The 24,232-nt window shown below is 38.7% G+C and overlaps 1 protein-coding gene across 4 annotated transcripts; it reads right to left on the bottom strand.

Annotated features, from left to right (window-relative positions):
- Window positions 1-6,222: 6,222 nt before the first annotated feature.
- Window positions 6,223-24,146, bottom strand: ABHD17B (abhydrolase domain containing 17B, depalmitoylase). 4 transcript variants are annotated; one of them, XM_056514878.1, is made up of 5 exons: window positions 24,059-24,142; window positions 19,464-19,645; window positions 18,012-18,486; window positions 8,361-8,540; window positions 6,223-7,912 (listed from the first exon to the last, which is right to left on the bottom strand). In XM_056514878.1, the coding sequence occupies exons 3-5, from the start codon at window positions 18,476-18,478 to the stop codon at window positions 7,693-7,695; spliced, it is 867 nt and encodes a 288-aa protein (XP_056370853.1). In that variant the 5' UTR covers window positions 18,479-18,486; window positions 19,464-19,645; window positions 24,059-24,142; the 3' UTR covers window positions 6,223-7,692. The 4 variants fall into 4 exon arrangements, with proteins under 4 accessions (XP_056370853.1, XP_056370854.1, XP_056370851.1 ...); XM_056514879.1 differs by having other exon boundaries at window positions 19,506-19,645; XM_056514876.1 differs by lacking the exon at window positions 19,464-19,645 and having other exon boundaries at window positions 24,059-24,146.
- Window positions 24,147-24,232: the final 86 nt, after the last annotated feature.

Here is a 24,232-nt window from a genome sequence, read left to right as displayed (position 1 = left end):
ACAAAGCAATAATCAGAAGTAATAATGCTTTGTTCACCTGTGAACCCTACTTTTCATATATGATTGTTTCTTAAAATAGTGACTCCCCATGGAATTAATAAAATTCTTAAAACTGCAAAAGATCTTTAAGGTCAGTAAGTCCAACCACTACCACAGCACTCCTAGGTCTCCCACACCCCTCTCATATCCCCAAGCACTGTGTCTACTTGTCTTTTAAATAACGCCAAGAAGGTGACTCGACCACTTCCCTGAGCAACCTCTTCCAATCCCTGACAGTCTCTTTGGTGAAAATATTTTTATTAATATCCGATCCATACTCACCCTGGTGCAACTTGAGGCCATTTTCTCTTTTCTTATCACTTGCTACTTGGAAGGAGAGACTGAACCATTTAAAAAACTCTGTTGACGCAAACTTCTGTGGGAAGAAAGCCTAAATTTCACAGAACAGACACACATGGGGAAACAAAATGTGATTTTGTAATGCATGAATAATGCCTTGCATAAAATCAATTTTCTTATATTAGAAAATGAAAATATATCAGGACAACAATGCTTTGTACCATCAGTCTGAAATAACCATAGATTAAAGGTATTATTTATCTTTTCTGCATTACTCTGGAGTTGCTTCTGGGCTGAACATTCAGATTTGCCAGTCCTTGTGGTTTTATCATGCCTTGTGATATCATACATCTCTAAAGAGCTCTAGTTACTGACAGGTGAATCACACCTTTTCCTTGAAACAGAACCCTCAAGACTTTGTGACTACAAAGAAGCACATAAAACACAGCCTATGTACCATCCTAAGTGCTAGATTAGTCAATTCATCATCGGTAACCCAAAATACTGCTGTATTCCACAATTGTGTCCAAAATTGTTCCTCTGCAGGGTCTCTCTGACACTGCAGCTGAAAAGTTGGGGCAGGGGGTGGTACCAGGCGCTTTTGAAGTCGGCTTTCACAAGCAGCTCAAAACCCTTCCCATGTGGGTTTCGGCTCGCTGACTTCTTGGTCTTTACCCAAGCAGAACCACTTTTTTCTGGGATTCTCGTTCAGCTTCTTCCTCCCGATTTGGAGTCTGCAGCTGGCAGTTTTGAGCAGCCAGGAGGAAAATGCCACGTGTGTTGCCTGTACACCCGCACTGAGTGGGGATGGCCCTGTTCCTGCAAGCTGGTCCAGGTCCATCTGTCCCCACCCCAGGAAAGAAGTTGCCCGAGCCCAGCCACCTTGCCTTCACTGCTCCTGCCAAGAGAAAGGGGGAGTCCTTCCGCAATTTTCCAGCCCTTGATCTGCATGAACACAAGCCGGAGCCACAGCTGGAGATAAGCAGAGTGCAGGAGTATGGTGAGGAAAGACTGGCACCACCTCTCCCTTTGTCCTTCGAACCATGCACTTGGTTGTGGAGCGTCATCATGGGGGGCTGTCCCCGGCATTTCGGGTCTCTCTGTTCTGTGGAGTTTGCGAGGTTTAGCAGTTTTGTATCTGGTGGCCATTGGTTATTTCTAGATTGTTGCTGTCCCCGTTGTCAGTAACCTTTTTACTTACATCTTTTATTCTTTGCTTACTGGTGGAAAGGGCTTAGTTGAATCTATAAAGGAAGGCAGCTTGTTCCAGAGCATTCTCCTTCAAGTTGTCTTAAAACAGGACACAAATTCTTTCTGTTCCAAAATCCTAAGTAATATAATGACAGAATATCTATTACACACCTGCTATGGTCAAACTCAGAGAGTGCTGGGCTCTACAAATACAGCAGAATAGGAACTCATACATTTTTTGAAGTCTGCAGTTTTTGTCTACCCTCCTGTTCTGGCTCCAAGCATGTAGTTTGTGTTCCACCACTTAGGAGGCCTCAGAATCTCTGACAGGAAAAAACTTTTATTAAAGCTTGTTGCTACTATAAATGATACTATAACACGAAAAGAATTCTGATACAACACAAACAATTCTGAAAAGTAAGGCTTTTCTCTATGCAGCACACTACGATACATTAGTGCAAATACAAAATAAAGAAATAAACTATATATTTAACTAGTACCATCTTGAGAAGCACAAAGGTCTGGAAACTGCGATGTCTCATCCACACTTAGATTTTAACCAACCAAATGCTTTGTCAATGTTTTTCTAATGAATTAAAGCATTGCCATTGATGTAACAAAACAGCATTATCCTGGGAGGCCATTTTAAACCAGAGACCAGAGATTTCTGTTCCTATTTTGAAGAGTGTGCAGCATCTACCAAATTAGACCTAGCAAACTTTTTAAGAAATATTTGGGGCAAAATCAAAATGTATCATATGTGTCTCCAAATCAGTAACACTCCAGTAAAGCCGCTGGTGATTTTTATCCACACACTCCTTGTTCGCTATAGAATGACTTATACTGACTTACATAAATGTACAATACTTACATTTAAAGTGTATTTAGACCTTTAAAGGCAAATGGCTTGGCCAACCAAGCACCTTTGTAATGCTTCAGGTGCTGGAGAAACAATTGCAGTGCCATTATGTGCCCTTGAGCTGCTAGTTTAGTTACTGTGCAAATGACTTGAAATACTGTTCTAGCTTAAGGCTTATTTGGAGCTTTGGCATAGCTGTTTTAGACTTTTAGTCAATCTGCCATTTACCTATCTCCAGAAAAAAACTTCTTGCAAAAACTTCTGTGACTTTGGAAAATTAAAAATGTCCCAACATGACGACCTGATAACATCCACATGGCATTCACCCAAGGCTCTACAAGACGAGGCACAGTTAGCCACTTGAGGCACGCACAGCTTCTAGCCTAATATGAAGGTATGTTGACTATCTCATCAATGTCTCTCTCATGCCTTCTCTGCAGTGCTCATTGTGGGTTAGAAAGCTATTTCCCCTCTTTAAGCAAGAAATTTGAAAATTAAACACTAAAATAACAACCATTTGTATGGTGCCTCCTTTACCAACCACAAAACCTCTTCTAAGCAAGAAGATAATTTCAAGGTTTTCTCATTATTTTGAAAGACATTATTAGACTAAGACACCTTACTAATGCCCCTGGGAAAAAGTTAATGCTGAAATAATTTTTATGGTTGGCCTTTCCTCAGTGGAAGAGGAATCTTAGTTAAGATAATTTCTTTTACATTGTCCTCTTTCTTAAAACATTTTCCTTGCCATTTTACCAGATGCTTTCTAGGATTTTATTTCATTTCACGGAAAGATGACACCTTAACTGAGGAGTTTAAAAAAAAAAAAAAAAGGGACACAGATACAATTTAAAAATTATTACAATAGCATTTATTAGGGAATCTTTATTTCTTTTTATGGCTATTTTACAATTAATAATAATGACAACTCAAATTGCTTATGAAGATCCATATCTTAAGAGCTTTAAGATTATACCACGCTGACATGTCAATCTGGTGGTACTCAGGATAAATAGGTTTTCACATTAACTTCTAACAATCAGAATTATCTGATCTGTTTAAGTGATGATGAGCAAGCCTGACACAGTTACTAACTCATGACAAACTTCCCCAGAAACAATTTTTTATTTCTGTTTTACAAACATTAATCAGAACTAAGAACTAAGCAGAACCAACTTTATTACCCAATATTATTGAAGCAACCCAAAACAACCATACTTAATAGTAGCTGTGAATACATTTTCATCTTTGACAATGTTTAAGATATCTTTCAAGCACTTTTTCTCTTTTCAGAATAGCATGCTTATATGTTGCTTCTAGCTTTTCAACCTTTCTTTTGTAGTATACTGTAGCAATCTGTGATCTTTGATGACACTGTGATATAAAAGTTGGTATTAGTCTGACTCAGCAGCAGTGCATCAAACAGTGATGGTCTCAGGACTAAGAGAAAAAGGGCTCTTCTGTGGCTTTCTGTTGCTTTAAAATAAAGCATCAAAAATGGGGAACAGTAATGAAGATAATTTTTAAAAATAATCAGTCTCCACTTCTGAGCTGGCATAGGCAGAATGACAGAGGCTTAAAGGAACCCCTTGAGATCATCTACTTGTGTGCTCAGAGAAGGGTCAGCTACAGCAGGCTGCCTAAACTGTGCTCAGCTGAATTCTGACTATGTGTAAAGATGAGAACTCCACAGTCAGTCCCAGTGTTTGACCTGCCTCACAAAAAAAAAAAAAAGAAGTCTAATTTCAGATTACATTTTCTGTTTTTTAATGTGTCATCTGCCCTCTCAGAGGGCAGTACAGGGGGAACGTCCAGCTCTCTCCACTCCCTCCCTCAGATATTCAAACACAACAGTTAGTATCCTGCCAAACACTTTCTTCCCCAGGATGAATAGCCCTGGTTCTCTTAGCACCTCTTCCCATGCTGGATCACCAGTCTTTCAGTAATAGCTGTGGCCCTGTACTAGACTTTGTCCAGTATATCCATATCTTCCTCATGCAAAAGCCCAGAGTTAGACCCAGCATTTCACACTCTAATTTCACATCTGCACTCACAGTGCAGAGAAGAAGGTTAGGATCATTTCCTATGTCCTGCTGGCAAATCTCTGCCTATGAGACCTGGAATGCTCTCGCTCACTTTTGGTGTAAGGGCACATTCCTGGCTCATGTGCAGCCTGTCCCAACAGGGTCCCCAACTCCTTTTCTGCAAAGTTTTTAACCAATCAGCCCCCTATTTACACACTATTTTTCTTATTTCTGACTTTAAGATATTAACAATGCCTACAGTGTAGTGAGAAAAATTAGTACCCTGGAAAATTAGGACCTGGAATATTCCATATGAACAGTACCTTGTTATCCAATGTCACCCAATTAAAGAAGCCCAGGAATAAACATGCATATTTTCCCCCAATAAAAAACAGTATTGAAAAGGAAAGCAAGTTTAAAATAATAAGAGTAGCTAACTGAACATGCACTAGAATTCCTTTCTGCCAGAAATGGAAAGTAAAGAGAGGGGAGTCTTATAGAACTATGATCATAAAAGCAAAACATTGTCCCAAATGGATGCCCCCTTTAGAATCTAATGACATATTTTACATACACGGAGTTGTTTTGAAAATTGATTTGCCAAGGTTTCCAGAACTGAAAAAGACAGTTTACTGTCAAATACATCTCTTAAAAGAAAAAAAAAAGTAACAAGGAATAACACCACCAGGCTTACAAACTGCTTTTCTTTTCTGCTAAAATACAGGCATTGTCTTTTCAATGAATGCTGAATCAACTTTATTTATCAGAAGACAATTGCATCTGTAACATTCAACAACAGCCCATTGTCAAATTCACCAAAACTATGGTATAAGGATAAGACAATCAGGATGTCAAATGTTTTCCTCATCACTGCAATAGATCAGATTTGCTTACTGTCAAGCAACAAGTTTGCTGCCATAATACAATCTGCACTACAGGCTAGGCTATGCCTAAAACCCATTTAAATTCCTTCATGTATACAACCCATCTGAAAAAAATACAGGTATAAAACAAATTAGCACAAACTGGCAATATTAACCATGCATAAATGGTGCAAAATAGGCCAGAATCTCTACTCACCAGTGCAATCCAGCACAGCTGCACATACTGAAGACAAAACACTGTTAGTCAGATCTTTTATTCTGCTTCAACAAAACACAGAAACAAAACCAACAAAACTGCTATGACACCTTTTCTGTCTTTTTCAATTACAGGGTGCCATAATATCCCCAGAACAATCAGATAGTTCTTGTGATGACAGTTGATCATTTGCCTGCAACGGGCAGGCAACCAACTACAGCCAGTAAGTATCATTTAACATTGGACTTCTACACTCTTTATTTAGAAATTCCTGAAGGTAAATCTCAAAACAAGCTTCATTCATCACAAAGAAAGCACTTAAACATTTAATGGTAATGATTTCCATCTGAGATAGTGGCTAGAAGGTAGTAAGAAAAGAAAATCAAACTATGATTATGTACAGTGTTATAAAGCTGAGTTATGCATCTGCATACAAAAGTCTTCAATTAGGATGAAAATGCTTAAGTCTAATGTTGCTGTTCCTGAATATACTCAATTTCAGAACTCACTGAGGCATCCTTGATCAAAACCTAGGAACCTAGGTGCTTGAGAATAAATTTTTTTCTACTCATTTAACTCGCCAAAGTGCACAAGAGAATTATTTTTTCAATTTCAAAGAAGGGAATAGTAGAATTAATTACAGAAGAAAAGTTTACAAGCAGCATTGCAGCAGAAAGCCTGTGTGATGAATGGCAAATGGTAGAAAGGTGAGGCATGGAGATAGGGTGATCAGAACAGAAGCTTTTGATAAAGGTGCTGGAAATTCAGAACAATGGGTTATTGCTTTAGATATCAGATTTCCTTGAATAAAGTGGGAGTTGCTAAGTATTTTGATACTATAAGCAACTGCTGCTACTTCTCTGAATAAAAAGAAAAAGGAAGAACTGCAAAAGTTTGTGAGATATTGTTTACTGTTAATCAACACCTCTTAACCAAAGTTTTCACAATACTCAAAGCTACACTTAAGTATACAATAGTCTCAATCACAAAAACAAGCAGAACAATTAAACTATGTAAGGCCTTAAAAGCACAGTGTGTATTGTTGGAAAATTATTTTGTTTACAATTAGGCTACATATAATTAAGTTTATTTTTCGTAGTTTTATTCACGCACAGTCATTCAAGGGAAAGGCTATTTAAGTTTATTTCATGATGAGTTAATAGAAAAATGTCAATATTCTCTTCTCCTCTCACCACACCCAGGCCTGATTAGTAAAATTTCCATATGATACTCAAGAAACAATAAGCTTTTATACTAAACACCCAAAATTAAGCCTGATAGACAACTGCAAAGTTGCAAATTTTTTATTATGTTGAATATACTTCAAAATTCTTCTTAATGACACACTGTGACTCTAGAAAATCAGTGTTTAAAACTACATGGTTCAACAAGTCTTCTAGGTTTTAAAAGTCTTACTGGTTTCAAAGAGGTATTTCACCTATTTTCAAAGAAATGGCCTCAGTAGTAATCATATGAATGATACTTGCATTACAATTATAATAACTTGTGGAATTATTTTGGCAAGATTAGGACTCCTGAGAACATGAGAAGGTACATTTTATTATCCTGAAAGCTAAGCGACAACATGAGTACAAAATAACTAGAGGAAAACTAAGCACAAAGGAAACGAAAAGTATGGGAAAATATATCTATTTTGCACCCCCCTCCCTGTAACAGGGCATGAGTAGTTTTCAGTGACTGTTTATTCTCATTACATACATTAGTATTTACTCAAATTTCATGGCTATTACATTTTTACAGAACAACTGCTTAGAAGTCTGTTTTTTAATTACACCTGTGCAACAGAGTAAGTCACAGTACACCTTGAGATGTTTAAAAAATATTTATAAACTTGTTTTTGATATGCTGAAGCACTTGGCAACACTTTTACAGCATTTGGTTTTAAATAATTAAATTTTCTTACAGTACGCCTTGTGATTTTTTTTCTTTATATCTAAGAAGAAAAAACCTCACACAAAGAAATATGAACTGCCAAGTCTGACTGCATGACCATGTAATTCCAGTTTCTAATGTGGCATTAAAACCTTCATTAATTATGTTGACAAATCATTATCTGTACATTTAATGAAGGCAACCAAGATGATTTGAAAACACAACATTCAGGTTTTAAATAACAAATTTATCAAGATGTGCAGTTCTGCAGTGAAATGAAAAAAACATGTAAATACACAACGAAAGTTACAAGTTCACCAGTTCCTGTGACACAAACTGTTTTAACCTTTCAAGGTACTGTCCATAGAGTTCCACATCATTATGGCCTGCTCCTTCTACCCACAGTGGCTCTACAGGTCTCTGACAACGCTCAAATAACGCCAGGCCATGTGAAAAGTCAATTACTTCATCTTCAGTTCCATGGATTATTAAGACAGGAGATGTTATTTTAGAAATTTTGTCAATGCTGTAAGAAAAAGATTGTATCTATGTAAACAATGGCATTGTTCTGAAATACATAACAGGAATTTTCTTCAGTTAAGACGTACTTAGTTTTACAGAAACTTACTCCAAGCAACTTTGTCCAGAGTTATCCAAACTAACAATTGACTGGATGGAACTACTTGTTAGAACTAAGGATTTACATATTATGTATAGGAAAATGAATTACTTCTTTACAGATATCCACTAAAATAATTTGAGATGCAAAGCACCCATAAGGTTTACAAAGTTTTGTAAACTTCTTGAAATTAAATGTTCCTCTTTGATATTACTCACTGATTTTTCTCCAACTGTTTTATTAAACTTTGGAAAAAAATTTAAGAGGATTTGCCAGACTACTTGTTTCTTTAGTTGAAAACTTCTTTAATAGAGAAAATGCCTGCTAAATAAAAAAAGATAATCCTAAAACTTACTTCGGGAATGCATCAAAGCAGTACGTCTTCTTGGTATCAGGAAAAGCTACTCGCATCCCTGAAGTCAGTGGAGAATGAAGAATTACAGCAGCACTTTCATACCTAGCAGCAAGATCCACAGATGGTACTGTTCCTATACTCTGGCCATATATAATCACATTTTCAGGGCGAATTCCATACCTAGAATATTAGAAACATTTAAAAAGTGAAACAGACAAAAGTGAAAATTAGAAATGTTTATTAAGTGAAACAGACAAAACCTACAGAGCAAGGCAAAAAAGGCATTTCTGAAGGTGAAAATTTTCAGAAGGGTATCAACTATGAAACAGGAGCTGGTAGAAGAGCAAACAAGTCTGTTCTATAACGTTCCTGACTAAAATACACAATTATTTATTTACTCTCCATTTGCAGTATTTTTTTTCTTATGCCTCAATGCAGTGTGGCTTGTATACTAGTTAAAACTTGTCACTATTAACTCCAGTGGACCTACAACCGAAAACAAAAAACAGATTAGAGCCTTAAGAGCTCTTAGGTTACATCACATGAAGCATAATCAAGCCTGCAAAAATTTGGTAAGCTTAACTCTTATGCTACCTAATAAAACCTGCAAACTGGTAACATTGTTTATAAATTTACTGAGACTTAAAGCATGCCCATACTGAGAGTGATCAGTATAATAATACTGAGCATTCCAGGTAGTAGCAAAGAAGCTTGTTCTTATCAACCTAATCCACAAGCAAGACAGCCCAACAGGGAATACAGAATTGAAGTCAAAGCCTCCCTCCTAAGGTGCAATTAACAAGGGCAAACAAAAGAAATATCTAGACACTTAACACTTAGGCAAGTCAGTTTAATATATTTTTCAGCATTAGCATGGATACCCAAGTTACATGAGAAAAGCCTCTAAAGATTAGTGCCTGCAACAGAAGTGAGGTGCTGATCCATTGCCCTGTACTAACCAGGTACTCTTACAATAGGCCATACTGCATCAGTGTATCTAAACTTGGGAAAGGAAGTACCTTTAATTGGAAGGGATACTACATTACATTAATACCAAACCCAGGAAAACCCCATACAGAAAAAAAACCCCAAAACCAAAAACAATCACCCTCCCCAAAACCCCACAAAAAACAAAACAACTCCTCCCTATCACCTCCAAAAGAAGTCCAAAGCCCCAAAACAAAACAAAAAACACACCAAACCCAAATTACTGTTCTCATTATTAAAAACTTGTCCAACTTTTTAACTAAGAGCAGCCTAGCCTAACGTCACTGTGAAACAGCATGGGGCACGTTTGATGTTTGCCACTTTAACTCTAAAAGGAATGAAAATCTAGTGTAGGAAAGTGCACTAGTTACCTTGTTGACACTAAAGGCATGTATATTTTCTGTCAACACTATATAACAATGCCCAAACCCACAAAAAAGTTATCAAATTAGTATATTTTGCATACCTCTAGTAAAGTCAGGGGAAGTAACAAAGAAATTCTCCTGTACCTTATAAACATGGGTAAATAACTGTATAGGAAACCAAACACTAAAATCAGTAAAGTCTAAGATACTAAAAAACCAGGAACATTAGGAACAAACCAATGTCTCAAACCAAGACATTCTCGCACCAAGACATTCAAATTACAACCAACACCAAAATTGCCAAATCCACAAGTACTTCTTAATAAGCCAGAAAAAATGTCCTCTAAGTTGCACCAGCATATAATAAACAGTTAATAAAAAATAGGTATCTAGAAGATTTCAAGATTGTAGTATTTTTGTAGTATTGTAGTAATTGTAGTAATTGTAGTATTGCATTTTACATATCAGCAGCAGAGCTCATTAGGCATGACAATAGCTTGCTAACTTTGGTTAAAACCCACTGTTCACATCTAACATTGTCTATTTAATATTCATCTGTTTCTTTAAATTTGGTTCTGATAGAGTGAAATGTAAAAGCTTTTAAAGTATTAGCACAGAGGCAGACTCTGCTTGACACAGGAACCTTGCTGAATCATGACTACTTAATTACTGTCAGTGTTTCCTAGAAAGAGCTTCGAGTCATAATCAGATCATGATCAAATTAAGACTTCTAAAACTCTAAGTCTTCATCATCAGCCTGGAACTACCAGCAAGCCCTTCACCTCATGACAGTTCTCAAAGAATAAGCAATTTCAAGCATTAACAAGATTTTCTGAAAATTCCAACACACATAAATACAACAAATTAAAGCCTTGAAACAAAAAACAAATCTAACGTCTTCACTATTTCTGCATCTCTTCTGAAACACCTGAGAATATCTTAGCACCTATCATTTTACAATTCATCTCCCCATTCACATCACATTTGACCATTCTAAAAGTACAGTATGACCTTCCCTCCATTCCCACATAATCTAAACAAAATATGAATGAATACCTGAAAAAAAAACAAAAAAAGCATTTTGCACAGCAAAAAAAACGTTTTTTCAAATAACAAACCTTCCTAATTACCACACTTGCATTTTGTTGGAGGAGTTTTAAAAGATACAGGCCATTACCCAGGAATTTAAAGCAGAACTTAAAAAGTACATTTTGGAACGTGTATTCTTCTCTCTTTCTCATTATTCTTTCCCTTACATTTTGATTAAATTCCTTCAGCCTGAAGATAGATAAATGATGACTACAAAAAAAATAAGCCAAGAAAAGCATTTATGATATCTGGATTAAAGTAAACCTTACACCACCACAGTCAAATAGATTGCCTCAGTGTCCACCAGAAACTACATGCTTTGCAATCTGTAAACGAAAATAAAGAGGTGAATAACCAGAAGTGGTGGTTCAAAGTAGACTTCTGAATATTCTGGCTCGAAGAAGATGAAAACCTAAATAATCAACCCCTGACTCCCAAATAAACTCCAAGCACTTTGGAAAAGAGAGATCACATTCCAGTCTTCCCTTTTCACTTGAAAAGGTTTAGTGGGCTGGCGCTGGCTGGATGCCAGGCACCCTCCAAAGCAGCTCTATCACTCTGCTCCACAGCTGGACAGGGGAGAGGAAAATTTAACGAAGGGCTCGTGGGCTGAGATAAGGACTGGGAGAGATCCGTCATCAAATACCATCATGGGCAAAACCAGCTAGAAGTAGAGATATTAACTAAATTTATTACTAACAAAATCAGAGCAGGATAAAGAGAAGTAAAACAGACCTTAAAAACACCTTCCCCCCATCCCCGCTCCTTCCCAGCTCTACAGCCTACCCCAGCAGCACATGGAGACAGGGAATGGGGGTTATGGTCAGTTCAACATGGGCTGCTTCTCTTGCTGCTCAGGGCAAGGAGTCCTTCCCCAGCTCACCAAGGCATCCCTCTCATGGGACACAATTCTCCATGAACTTCAGATGTGAGTCTGTCCTACAGGCAACAGTTGCCTCAAATTGCTGTAGTGTGGGTCACTTTTCCATGGGGTGCAGTTCTTCAAGGTCAGGCTGCTCCAGCACAGGAGCAGGGCTCTTCTCTTCACAGGTCTCCCACGGGGTCACAGCCTCCCTTCAGGCATCCCCCCTCACACATCTGGTGTGATGCTCCTCCATGGGCTCTAGATGGATCTCTGCATCCCTGTGGATCCCCATGGCTGGCACAGCTGCCTCACATGGTCTGCATCATAGGCTGCAGGGGAATCTCAGCTCCATCACACCTGGAGCATCTCCTGCCCCCCCTTCACTGACCCTGGTGTCTGGAGGACTGTTCCCATCACATGTTCTCACTTCACTCTTTTCTGGCCAAAATTACAACTGCATGATGATTTCTGTCCCCCTCTTCTTCTTAAGTATGTTATCCCAGAGGCACAACCATAATTTCTAACTAGCCCAGACTCTGCCAGCTCCATCTTTGGAGTGGACAGAGATTGGCTCTGCCAGACATGGAGGAAGCCTCTGGCAGCATCTCACGTAAGGCACCCCTCTAGCCCACTGCTACCATAGCCTGGCCATGCAAGCCCAATACAACAGGCTTCTGAAATGTTGGGAAAAAGAAAGAGCCCAACTGTCCCTCTGTTGCTATCTCTCAAAAGTATCATTTTACAATCTAAAACAGAAAAATTCTTGAAAAGGTAACTGGTTTTAAGTTCCCTACTCACAAAACTACTTTACTGCTTTTGAGACTCATAGCCTGTTAAACTCCAAGAAGTTGTGTGTCAAATTATCAGATGACTACATACCTGGTCTCCTGAAGGAAGAATGACAGATCAAGAGAAAAGTCACAGTAACATTTTTCTCTTAATCAGTGCCATAAGTACAGGCCATTCTGAGGAAGGGGAACATGACATTTACAGTGCCATACAATTCAAGTAGTTCTTCTGGTTACAAGAGGTCAAAGACATACTGTAAAGTCTGTTGCTATCTTAGAAAGCTCATTATGTTGATAATAGGACTAATGTAAACACTGTTGTCCACTCAAGTAATCTTAGGTTACTTGTGTCAGCATAGACAGACCTTCCATGTGGGGGTGAAGGTAATGGAGGATTGTTTTCAGGTTTGGGGATTTTTTTTTAAGCCATAATCACCAAAAAGGACCTTAAAAGAAAACATTAAAAGTAGCTACTCACAGATTTACCTTCTCAGAGAAAGCACTATGCCTCATGGACAACTTATTCTGGGCAGAATCTGGTACAAAACTAGATAGATATTTTTTGCAGTTTAAAGGCTAACTCAGTATCTTTCTCTTTCTCAAAGCAACTGAGATTTCAATTCCTTTCAACACCCTTTATGTTCACATACTTAAAGATTACCTGCCTAGAAAGCAGATAGAATCTAAACAGCAGTTTTGACACAGAACCTGTGCTCACATAAGCTTCCTGACATCCTCACAGGGTGTCTGAGGCCTCATAAATTTCTGCCTCATCATCACGCTAAAGGCACACGTTCATGTCACTACAAAGCTAAGCTATTGCCAAAGAGAAAAGAACCACTTTCCTATTGCAGCTTCAGCAATGTGTTCCCCCTCATTAGGCTTTAACAGTTAATGAAAAGAACTAAATAAATATTGTCTGGGAGTAGTGGAGCTTTTGTGCTCCTTTGTGCTGCCTTTGTTCAGGGACAGGCAGGAAACACATACCATAGGTGGGCTGAGGAAGGAGCAAGCAATAAGTTGTTGCAACTGTCCCAACTGTTCCACTGCCTGGAATCAGGGCCCAACACTAATGAAGCCAGTATCCTTTTCTGTGGCCTGACATATCCTGACGAGATATAGATGGTATCTTGCAAAAGAGGCAACTCTAAACACTCCTGGCCTGATCTTTTCAGCTTCTGGTAGAAAAAGAACTGCTAAACAGCAATGAAATATTCTTTTTTTCCCTTGGTGATGAACTTCATGTGATTTAGCAGAAACTCTTCCACTATTTTCTTGATATTTCTGTCTTTGTAGCAAGACTTTTCCTGCACTTTATCTTACTGATGGTCCACCTTTTCTCTGTCCCTCCATGGGATCATAGAACAGTTCACATTGGACTGTGACATAGTCCAAGCCCCTGGCACAGGGAGGTAATATTCCACTGAATCGAGTTGCTCAAACTGTCTGACCTTTCCTTGAACACATTAATTGGATGTACATCACTTACATTTGATATTCACCTTATTTTGTATTTTCACTGGATATGTATCACATTGCTGTGATGTCCAATAAACAAACTAGAGAATGCATGTTTGGATGTGACAAGGTAGGGAGCATTTTTTTTTAATTTGGGTTTTCTCCTTGTTTTTGGTTTTTAACTTCCTTACCTTTAAGAAAAAAAAAATACCAGCAGAAATTATCATGCTATATTGTCAGGCTCTTAAAAATACATGCCATTTTGACCTGGATATACATAAGGGAGACAAAGTAATTTACATTTACTTCCCAACTACTGCTCTTAATCTGGAGGACTTGATCGCTTTACAATAATGAAATAAAGTGTTGATAAGATGAAGCTTAGAAGGGTAAATTTTCCATAGTACCTCTTTAGGCTTACACTAGATGCTCTAGAGAAGCTATTGTTTGTAAAGCTATTGCAACACACACATTTAGAAAGCCAACACAGCACCTGGGGCACATGGAACAAGTGGGAACATCCTGAGGGAATTTTCAATGCACATTCAGAATCTTTTGTCATCATGGACATAACACATGAAATTACAGCTGCAAGTTGCAGAACATGAAGGACAAGAACATTTTTCACATGTGTAACTATCAACATTGCAGGCCATGAATAAAATTCAGGAGCATACAGCTCTTCCTCAACTGCTGTGCACATTCCCCTTCTTGTGCATACAATATTTTACATTGGGAGAAGAAAAAAGGAACTATATTTTATGAGAGGCAAGCCCATTGTCCACATTTTAATCAACAAACTGCATCTTCTCTGCCACTTTCATAACAGCTTGGCCTCATCTAAACTTTAAAATGCTGCCAATACACTTGCTCTACTGCCAAGACTTCTCTTCCACGGTTATTGAACTACTTTTCCCTATCAATTTAAATAAAACCTCAATTTCTCTCCAAATGTACAAAGTTATGTACCTTGACTTCTAGCTGAACCCCACCCCTTCTTCTTCCTCTACTACTTAAAAAATAAATCAATTTGCAAATTATCAAATTAACACTTTTGGCCAACTTCCGAAGAAATTCAGTATTATTTCTATACCTGGCTGTTCAATTTATGGACATTCTGTCCACTTCAACACATCATCTGATGGTGAGATTTACCCTTCAATTTTTCAATTATTATGCAGCCCATGATAAGCAACAATGAAAGGGCCATTTGGCTTCTTACAGGTAAATCTGGTCATGAGGCAATTCTGGCTCTTCTTCAGAGGTTTCTGAATGAGTGCCACTTGCCCTGCATTTGCCTGGGGCTGGTCAAACCCTTCCACCCTTACTAGGGTGTCATCAAAGGCCTTCAGAGACCACAACGGCAGAAAACAGGCGTATCCCAAAATGACTCCTGGTATTTCAACACTTGGTAGCTATGACACCTGGAAAAACAATGTCCTCTCTTGCAGTTTTTATACAGTCCCATGCACATGAATATGCAGCAATGTACAACTTTTCCAAACCTGATTAAAGCAGTGAATCACACCACATTCTTTCACAGCCATCATCCACATAGGTAGTTACTGCTTCCTATTAACATACTCAAAGAAGTTAAAGAATAGGGGCACAACTCAGCATCTACATCTGCTGTTCACCTGTTCAGATAGGCTGCCAAACTAGCTTTCTGTATTCACTTACATGAATATTAATATTCACAGCAAAGTCTCATCATCACCCTCAATACGAGTTCCAGACTATTTCACCCCAGACGTCCAGGCCCCACTGGACAGCTTTTTTACAGGTAAGTATGTGGATTGTCCTTCCAAGATACAAACTTAAAATGCTAGCAAGTCTATACCACAAGCAGTTTTGACTGAACTAAGTCAGCATGAGCATTTCAATTATTCCAGAAACACCTTTTAGTGCTGGATTCTGTGATTCCATTCTTCAGAACAGGGAATGCAGGAAGCTATGGGTAACTGTGGTCAATCTCCAAAGGTAACTTCTCCATTCTTTCCTCCATCACATCACAAACTGTGAGGCACACTGTTTAAAACTTTAGGGTCCCTTTCTTATATCATCAACAAGAATTTCCAGGGGGTTACAGCTACACTCACATTTCTCCTGCAAACAATCAATTGAATTAATTTGTTTTTACAGAATTAGTTATAAATGTTAAAGATAGTGCCAGTGATGCCTTTGGTTTTAGCTTTTATGTTTTTCAGAATCTCTGCTGCTTAAGTGTGTAACTCTGAAACTTCATATTAGGTGTTAGTAAGTTCTCTTCACAGGGTAGTTAGACAAAACAATCCCTAGCTAGAGAATCAAAGACACCCATCACTCAAAAAGCATAAGCAACAGTGAGGGAAAAGGTGGCTAGCCAGGGGGCTGACACTTCAATAAATACCTATTTTATTCCTTTTGCTCTGCCTAGTCTCTCTTTCACGTCAGCTTTTCCAGGCAATACCAGAAACAATAACTACAAATTACTTCATAAAGCCGAGCCTGTAAACTGACAAAGTATTATGTTTCACCATTTAGTTCTCTTCTATTTTCTGCTATATTTAAATAATTCAGACTCTCTTCCACACTGTTCACAAACCACATAATGTTTTTGGTAAATGTTACAGAGTAGTTCACTAAGTAGCTAACATCCTACTAGCTACAAACCATAGTCAACAGTGCACCTGTTGCAGCTCTTGGCTTATGGAACAGTCATATCTCAACTTTCAACTGCAATAAAAATAAACACCAAAGGCTAATCTAACAACCTAGTATGCATGTTTTTGAATAGACAAAGCTGAAAACCTGTCCCTTGTGATTGAATGAAGCTTATGATAATAAGCTTTTCTCCTATTTAATACATAAAAAATATGCTTCTTTGAAAAGAAATATCATACTGTTGTTATAATGTAAAAGGAATGCAAGACTAAACTGAAAAGGGGTAAGCTGCTCATTAGTACTACTTTGATGAAGTTCTAAACTCTCTGAGACAATTACCAGGATCCAGGATTTAAAGTCCACATGCCCTTACACTAAGTCATATCCCTGATACTATAAGTATTAAACAGGATGCTCAAGTTGCAATGATCAAGCCACACTTAGGTTTTTATGCCTTTTTGGTGTAAAACACACAGTGTGCTGGGATTTTTGGTGAGCAGCTATTCTCATGATTGCATACTATTTTAAAAAATATTTTTTGCAGTGTGGTTATTTGTAACATGAGAAGAATATTAAGCAAATGGAAAAAATTACGGTGAAAATCACTCTCAAATTAGAGAAGCCACATTTATTTGGTGTGGGATTCTCTAGGATTCTCACCTATATCACTAAATGTATTCAGAGTCTTTCATCTCCCTATTTTATCTCTAAAAATCAGAGACTTAGAATACAAATAGCTGAAATAACATCTTTCAATTTGTATTTTTTCTTGCTCATTTTTATTCTGCTTGAGTTAACACCACTGGTCTAAATTCCTTCTTTTTTTGTGACCCCCATAAGTTATTTCCACATATCCATTACAACCTCTCCCACACATTCTATTTTGTGAAGATAGCTTTCTATATAAAGCAAAAAGATGTTTATCCCTTTGGAACTGCTGTAGCTGCTAGTTAGAATTCTGAAACAAAGGGTGATCTCAACACCATACAGAAATACAGTCTCACCAAGTTCTCTGGTACCAGCTTTTACTCTGCCCCTCCCTACAAAAAAAATAGGTGATGGAAATTATCTGAAGAAACAACCTGCATTTTCTTACATCCATATCACAACAGTGGGTTAATTACTGGGGTATCGATTATTATGGATTTTTCCCACCTTTTTAGTTTTTGCAGCTGAGAAGATTCCAAACTATGACAATAAGGATGATCTTCTAATCATTAAAGATTAAACCACAGCTTATTAAATTTAATTCCATTTCAATTTTTCCAGTATGTAAGTAATATACACTGATCCTGCTTAATACTGGCAATGCCTTCAGCACCAGGCATCACTAGTCAGCTTGGATATGAATCCACTAATTCTAAATCACAGCATTGCTGTTTCAACTACTGATGCATGCAAAACAAAACCATTTGACAAGCATGCCATAAAATAAAAATTGCAATTAATGACTTACCTTGTTCTAAGAGCCACCCAAGCAGCATCAATGTCAGCATATAGATTCTTTTCTGTTGGCTTCCCAGAACTTGCACCATATCCAGAATAATCATAGGAGAATATGTTACAATTAATCCGTGAGCCCAGTCCTATATAAAAGCTGCTCATCTGACCCAGGTCAACAGCATTTCCATGTGAGAAGAGCAAAGTGTACTTGGCATTAGGTGAGCAACGCACGAACATACAGGCAATCCTGTTGCCTTTACATGTTCTAGTCATGAAGCACTCAATGGCATCTTTTTCTCTAGAAGAATATTGCCAGTCTGCTCTCTCAGAGAGATGCAAAGTCCAGCGACCACCACTCTCATCACACATCAGTGTGTATGTGGGATCCGGAGGTAAAAACGCCAGCTTGGAGGCAATTTTCCCTGGGCATGGTGGACAACAGAACAGGCAACACAGCTCACTAAAGGAAAGATTATTCATCTTCTAGTCTGAAATGGGAAGAGAGAATAGTATCAGATTCCAGGTACAATCTGACAATAAAAAAAAAAAACCACTTAAAAAAAATATAAGCGTAATGTCTCTAGAAAATAATGCATAAGTTTTAAACATTTAAGAAAACAGACTTAAATACATATATGTATATTTTCATACAATATCTAACTTGATATTATTAATTACTTCACAATGAGTATATTATTAAAGAGTGATAACTCTAAAGCCTGCCAGATATCAAAAGTAAAACATGATTGACTACCCAGGGAAAGAGCAAGCACGAGTTCTGGAGTTTCTTTGGAGGGAAAAAAAAAAGTTCCTCATCTTAAGACATTGTCAAATACATATGTGATAAAGAACAATTAAAATATGTGGCAGAGTTGCAGCATACTAAAGTTATGCAGATTTCTGCAGCTAAAAATCACTACAGCATTTCCTAAATACAAAGAACGTGTATTGCAATCACAGGGTATGGGCTCCTACAAGCAGTATCAGAAGTATGAAAGGTCAAAACTTAGAAGACAAAACAAGATGATGCTTCTGGCTTAGCAAACACTGTAGAGCTTTGGTACGCAAAAGTGTAGCCATAAACTTATCTCTGCTCCTCATACTTGACGACATAAATGTTTTGAAAACCTTCAAAGAAATTCTTAGCCGTGCTGCAAGTAGGAATTGGGATTGTATAAATGACACAACTGGGGTTTTGGTTTTCATGCTTTGAGAAACACATCCCTAAATGTTCTATCACAGATATTTTTTAAAGCATAATGTATAGTACCAATTCAAAGCATTGGCTTTAACAGTGGGGGGGAGAAAAAAAAACCCCTACACCTACACCAAAATCAAGTCAGGTAAAGATACAGTTGCCTTTAAAGTAGACATTGTGTTCTCTCAGTTTAGAGCAGTGAGAAGAGACCAGGGGAAGGAACTAGAGGGTGTGGGGGGATGTGGGAATCCTTTGTTGCAGCAATACTTTTTCTCAGAAATAAGAAGATAAATGGAATTTGACAAGTACCATGCTGGAAATCAGCCCACTAAAGATAAGCATTTACTCTATTCTCCTTGTTTTAAGGCATCTGACATTTCATCTTAACTCACACAACCTTTCCATAGCACATCTATCTACAGGTCTCAAGTTCATCTCCTGACAGTTCCCTGCGAACACAAACACAGTTTCACATAATGGCTTTGACTCAAGCTACAAAACAAGCAGATTTTAGTTGGGTACAGCACTATGCTCTTCCAGAAGTATTTGGACCATCCAACAATAAACTCTTACTGCTAATCATGACACCTAATACTTATATATTTCAAGTTTTGTCCTTAAACTTGTACAGAAGCATAGTCTTCATTTTAAAAAAATTTCAAGGACAGTGCTGCAAAAACACTTTAACATATATCACGGAACAACTATCCATAATTTTGAATGTATGAATGGTCTCTTCCTGGTGGTAAAGTATGAAAGCAATGTTACATGGAGAATACTTTTAGACCAGCAAAAACAGGCACAGCGAGGTAATTTGACAAACAGCACGAGCATTTGTGGAATACTACCAAAAAAGACAGCACAAAAAAAGAGGCTGCCACAGCTAAGAGTTTTCGCCCCAGGTCTCTAGTTTTCTTCAAAACAGAGGGAAACCACAAATGTTTAGACATGGGAGATCAACACTTGCAGTTTAGAGGATATGGCAGGAAGTACTGATCTGCTCCCAGAAGAAGGTAGATAGGCTCTTAAAAAGATCCTGCATAAAGACCATATTCCTGCCAGCAGAAGTAACAATAATCTTGTGTATCAGCACAATTAGTCACTCAAATTTGGAATAACTCATCCCCGTCAGATGAGATAACGTGAACATTCAGATTCAGTTATACCCACAAGTCAGGCTAAGTGGAAGGAATCTATGGAGGAAATCTAAGTATTAGCAAACGGTTTGGATTGACTTATGAAAAGTAAAAATCCAAAAATTGTTTTGAGGGGTGATGGTGGTGTGTATTTGTTCCTTCTTTACTTCTCTTATGGTTATGAGCACCAAAGAAGCAACTTCTTTCACCTCTACTTCATGAGTTCATCTTCAAAATCCGATGAAGTTCCTGTGATGCTTTTTTCCCAAGTACGTACGACCCAAAACTCAAAATCACTTCTATTTCTATCAGAAGCTATTAAATGGATCTGAGTGAGTTTTCCCACCTTTTCAGAAACACCAAAGTTAGATACTATACTTCATTCTAAGGGGTGATTATTATTTTTTTCATGAAAAATTTAAAAGAATTTGTACCTCCAAAAGTGAGATATAAATAGTTTGTTCTGCCCAGGAACAGCGGATTGTACTCTATACCAGCATACAACCATAGCTACAGAATTTCTTAATTCTTCCAATCCACTTGTCAGAAAGAATTAGAACGGGAGTTTACATTATTTGTAAGTATAAACAGCCCAGCAACGCTACAAGTAGGATCTCACTCAGAAAATGTTTTCTATTTTTCACCAAAATAATTTCAGAAGACTGGAAACTGGCCTGCAGGATCCACACACAGGGCAGTACTGCAGTAAACCACAGTAAATCAGCTGCTGTGGGGGTACCGTCCCCCAGGATAGCTTAAATGTGCTAAAAATGAGCTGCCACCAGATATGGCAAATGACATGCTGAAGACCACAGATGAAGTATTATTTCTCCCCTGTGCTAGACTAATGTAGGCTTTATATATTGATCTTTTAATCCAATGGAAAATATGCCTACTGAAACACAAGATTCTGATTCCAGAGTCATTATCCAACTAAATCACAGCTAATAACAACTCTTTTCTTTAAAAGAAATACATGCAACTTTCTTCACTCAGAAGACCCAAGAAAAACAGCAGGTCATTAACTGAACCAATTTGATACAAACTACCTATTGAACTTGCACGAGAGAATAGTTCCAACTAAATGCAAACAGTGTTTCTATTATACTGGAACTCGTTTGTCATTCACTGTGATGGATTACTCACATGAGAGTGTGAATAAGCTGCATGTGTGCTTTATCTGGATCCTTAGTGAAGCTGAGGCAAAAACAGCTCTGACCAGATTACTTTAAGCATATGGTTCCTCAAGTACAGATGAGTAACTTTAATGGGACTCATTTGACTAAGATATGTTGTGAATACCTAAGGTATAGTCTAACACCTTCTGAGCATGTATGATGTAAATCTTTGCACTCATTACAGCATCATCAGATTCCGAGATCAACATACCACAACAACACAACTATCTCACCTTCTACTTGACACTTCAGTAGTAATAAACATGCCAATGCTGCTCTGCAAACAGTTCCTACAGCTGGTTAAACATACTAACAACAAAAAGAATACAATAAAGAAATATACATCCCCTTTGAAATTATATTGCATATTTCATAGTAATTATGTATGAAAATTCTGTGGAAGAAACTGCAGAAAATTCTTTTATTGAAGCAATAGAGGCTAAGAAATAAAACAGACCTAAGCTGTATTACTTACACCTTCTGGTATGGTTTTTAAAAGGAAAGTTAGAGCATTTTATCAATTTCATCTCTTATGAATAAAGACCTAACGCATAAAATTGCAAATGTGAAACTGCCCACAAGCAGTGATTTTAATTCATTCTGTGGCAATTAGACTTCTCATAAAGACTGACAGAAAGGGGAAACGTCTATTTAATCTTAAAGAATACCTCAAGTATTTATCTTGTGATTTCCAAGATAACACAAATGTAGTTTTTTCATATGAGTAATTATTCCTGTCCTCCTATCTCTGTACATAACAAGAAAGCAGAACCTATTATTCACATCTTTGAATACTTCACTATGTATTAGTCTCAAAAGCAGCCCAACCCTAGCAAACACTTATCTAGACACCTTATATTTACATTAAAAATAAAATATTCTAATTGTTTATTTAAATTAAATTGCCCATTTCATGAGAACCTTCACGAGAACAAAGTCAAACTCATAAATATAGCTGCTGGTCTGGAACTTTAAGTGTTGTTCAAACCATAACGGGCCAGATATTAAAATTGTTGGGGTTTTTTTGTTTGGTTGCTTTTTGTGCGTATTTTGCTTGTGGGCTTGTTGTTTGATTTTTTTAAATCGTTATTGTTCATTATACACTGTTGAAACAAAAAATTCTACAGCATTTCCCCCTCACACTTTCATTGAACAGAATACAATGAAAACTTGAGTTCAAGCCACTGCTGAAGTACCAATACCTATTTCAACACCTGTGCTACATTAAAAATGGAACAGAAGGATATGAACGTCCTTTAGCTAGTCCAAAACTTAAAGCAACAAAATGTTCAGTGAAAAAGAAATAGTGTCTGATTAAGTATCACATACAAGGATTGAGAGAATACTAAGAATACACAGTAAGTCCAGAAAACAACACAAAGGAAGTCTACTCAATTATGAAAAAGCTACACCAAGAAATACTGTGAAGTAACTATTTCAGATAGTTTTCAAATGACCAAGTACATTACATGAAAACAAGAGAAGCCTGATGGAATCAAAACTTTATTTTGGTCAATTTGATTCTGAACAAATAAACACCCCTGCTAGTCTTACAAATTCTATCATAACTTATGTAGAGAGACATTTACTCTCTGCTGGTTACTTTGTATATATCAAAACCTAACGGTTGAAGAAAGGAAAGGAATAAAGTAAACACTAACTGAAAAATCCAGACATTCTTTATCAGCCGAAGAACAAACTAAACCTCTAAAGGCTCCGGCTGGACAACAGCGGGATTAAGTCGATTACATAATGCCTTGCATGCTCCCAGCAAGACCCTGCACCCCGGACCTGCCCTGCTAACACCATCGTGCCGAAGCTCCGCCGCGCTCCAGCCGCTCTCCAGCCGCCTCAGCCCGGCCGGCACGGAGCTCCGCCCGCAGCACCGCCCGGCGTCCAGGTGGCTCTTCTCCGATTTCCGCAGCCATGAACTTCCCTAGTTAATTACTAACCAAGCACTTTTAATTTTTATATTAATAATACCTGAGAGCAATGTTGAGGCCAGCGTCACTCCCACCCTCAATAGCAGAAGCTGAAGGAATAAATTTAACCTGGCTGGCGGGAACTAAATTAACTCCTCAGGTGTCCGCAGCTGAAAAGGGTTCCGCCGAAATCCTCAGCAGTGACTCAAAGGGCTGCTTGGAGCCGCGAAAAGCCAGACTTTAACAAGCGTGTCCCAAGTCGGGGCGCGCGTTTCCAACAAAGGAGTCCAGGGCAAGACCACGGAGACGGGAGCATGGGGACACATCGCCCACAGCACCAGGGCACCCCGAGGCAGGCGACATGCCCAGAGAGCCCCGCGACCCTGGGGCGCGGGCAGGAGGGCGGCCGCTCCCCGCCCGGCTCTGAGGAAACGCCGGCGGCAGCCGCGGGCCTTTCCGCTCGCCCCGGGGGCCGCCACACGCCTGCGCCGGGCGGCGCGACGGACCCGGGTCCGAGCGGGGCAGGAGACACGGGCGGACCTGCGGCCAGGAATCGACTCGCCCACACACCGCGGCAGCGGGACACCCGCACACCGTCCATCCCCGCCGGGGAGGACAGCCCCTACCTGCACCCGGCGCTCCGCTCGGCGGCCCCGCGCTCTCCCGACTGCCGGGCCGCGGGCTGTGGGGACGCCGGCTGTGCTGAGTAACGGCGCGGCGGGAGGCGGCCGTCAGCACCCCGGCCCCGGCCGGAGAACGCGCGGCCCTGGCAGCGCCGAGCCCGCCCCGCGCAGCCTCCG

Source organism: Oenanthe melanoleuca, chromosome Z (genome assembly GCF_029582105.1).
Source record: "Oenanthe melanoleuca isolate GR-GAL-2019-014 chromosome Z, OMel1.0, whole genome shotgun sequence".
Taxonomy (NCBI): Eukaryota; Metazoa; Chordata; class Aves; order Passeriformes; family Muscicapidae; genus Oenanthe; species Oenanthe melanoleuca.
The sequence above is the reverse complement of the archived record's forward strand: the minus strand, read 5'-3'. Positions and strand labels throughout refer to the sequence as shown.

Coding starts and splice junctions, on each gene's coding strand:
- ABHD17B (XM_056514876.1), bottom strand. CDS start 18,478: ATGAATAATCTTTCCTTTAGTGAGCTGTGTTGCCTGTTCTGTTGTCCA. Junction 8,541..18,011: donor TGGGTGGCTCTTAGAACAAG/GTAAGTCATTAA, acceptor CTAATATTCTAG/GTATGGAATTCGCCCTGAAA. Junction 7,913..8,360: donor TGCTTTGATGCATTCCCGAA/GTAAGTTTTAGG, acceptor TTTTTCTTACAG/CATTGACAAAATTTCTAAAA.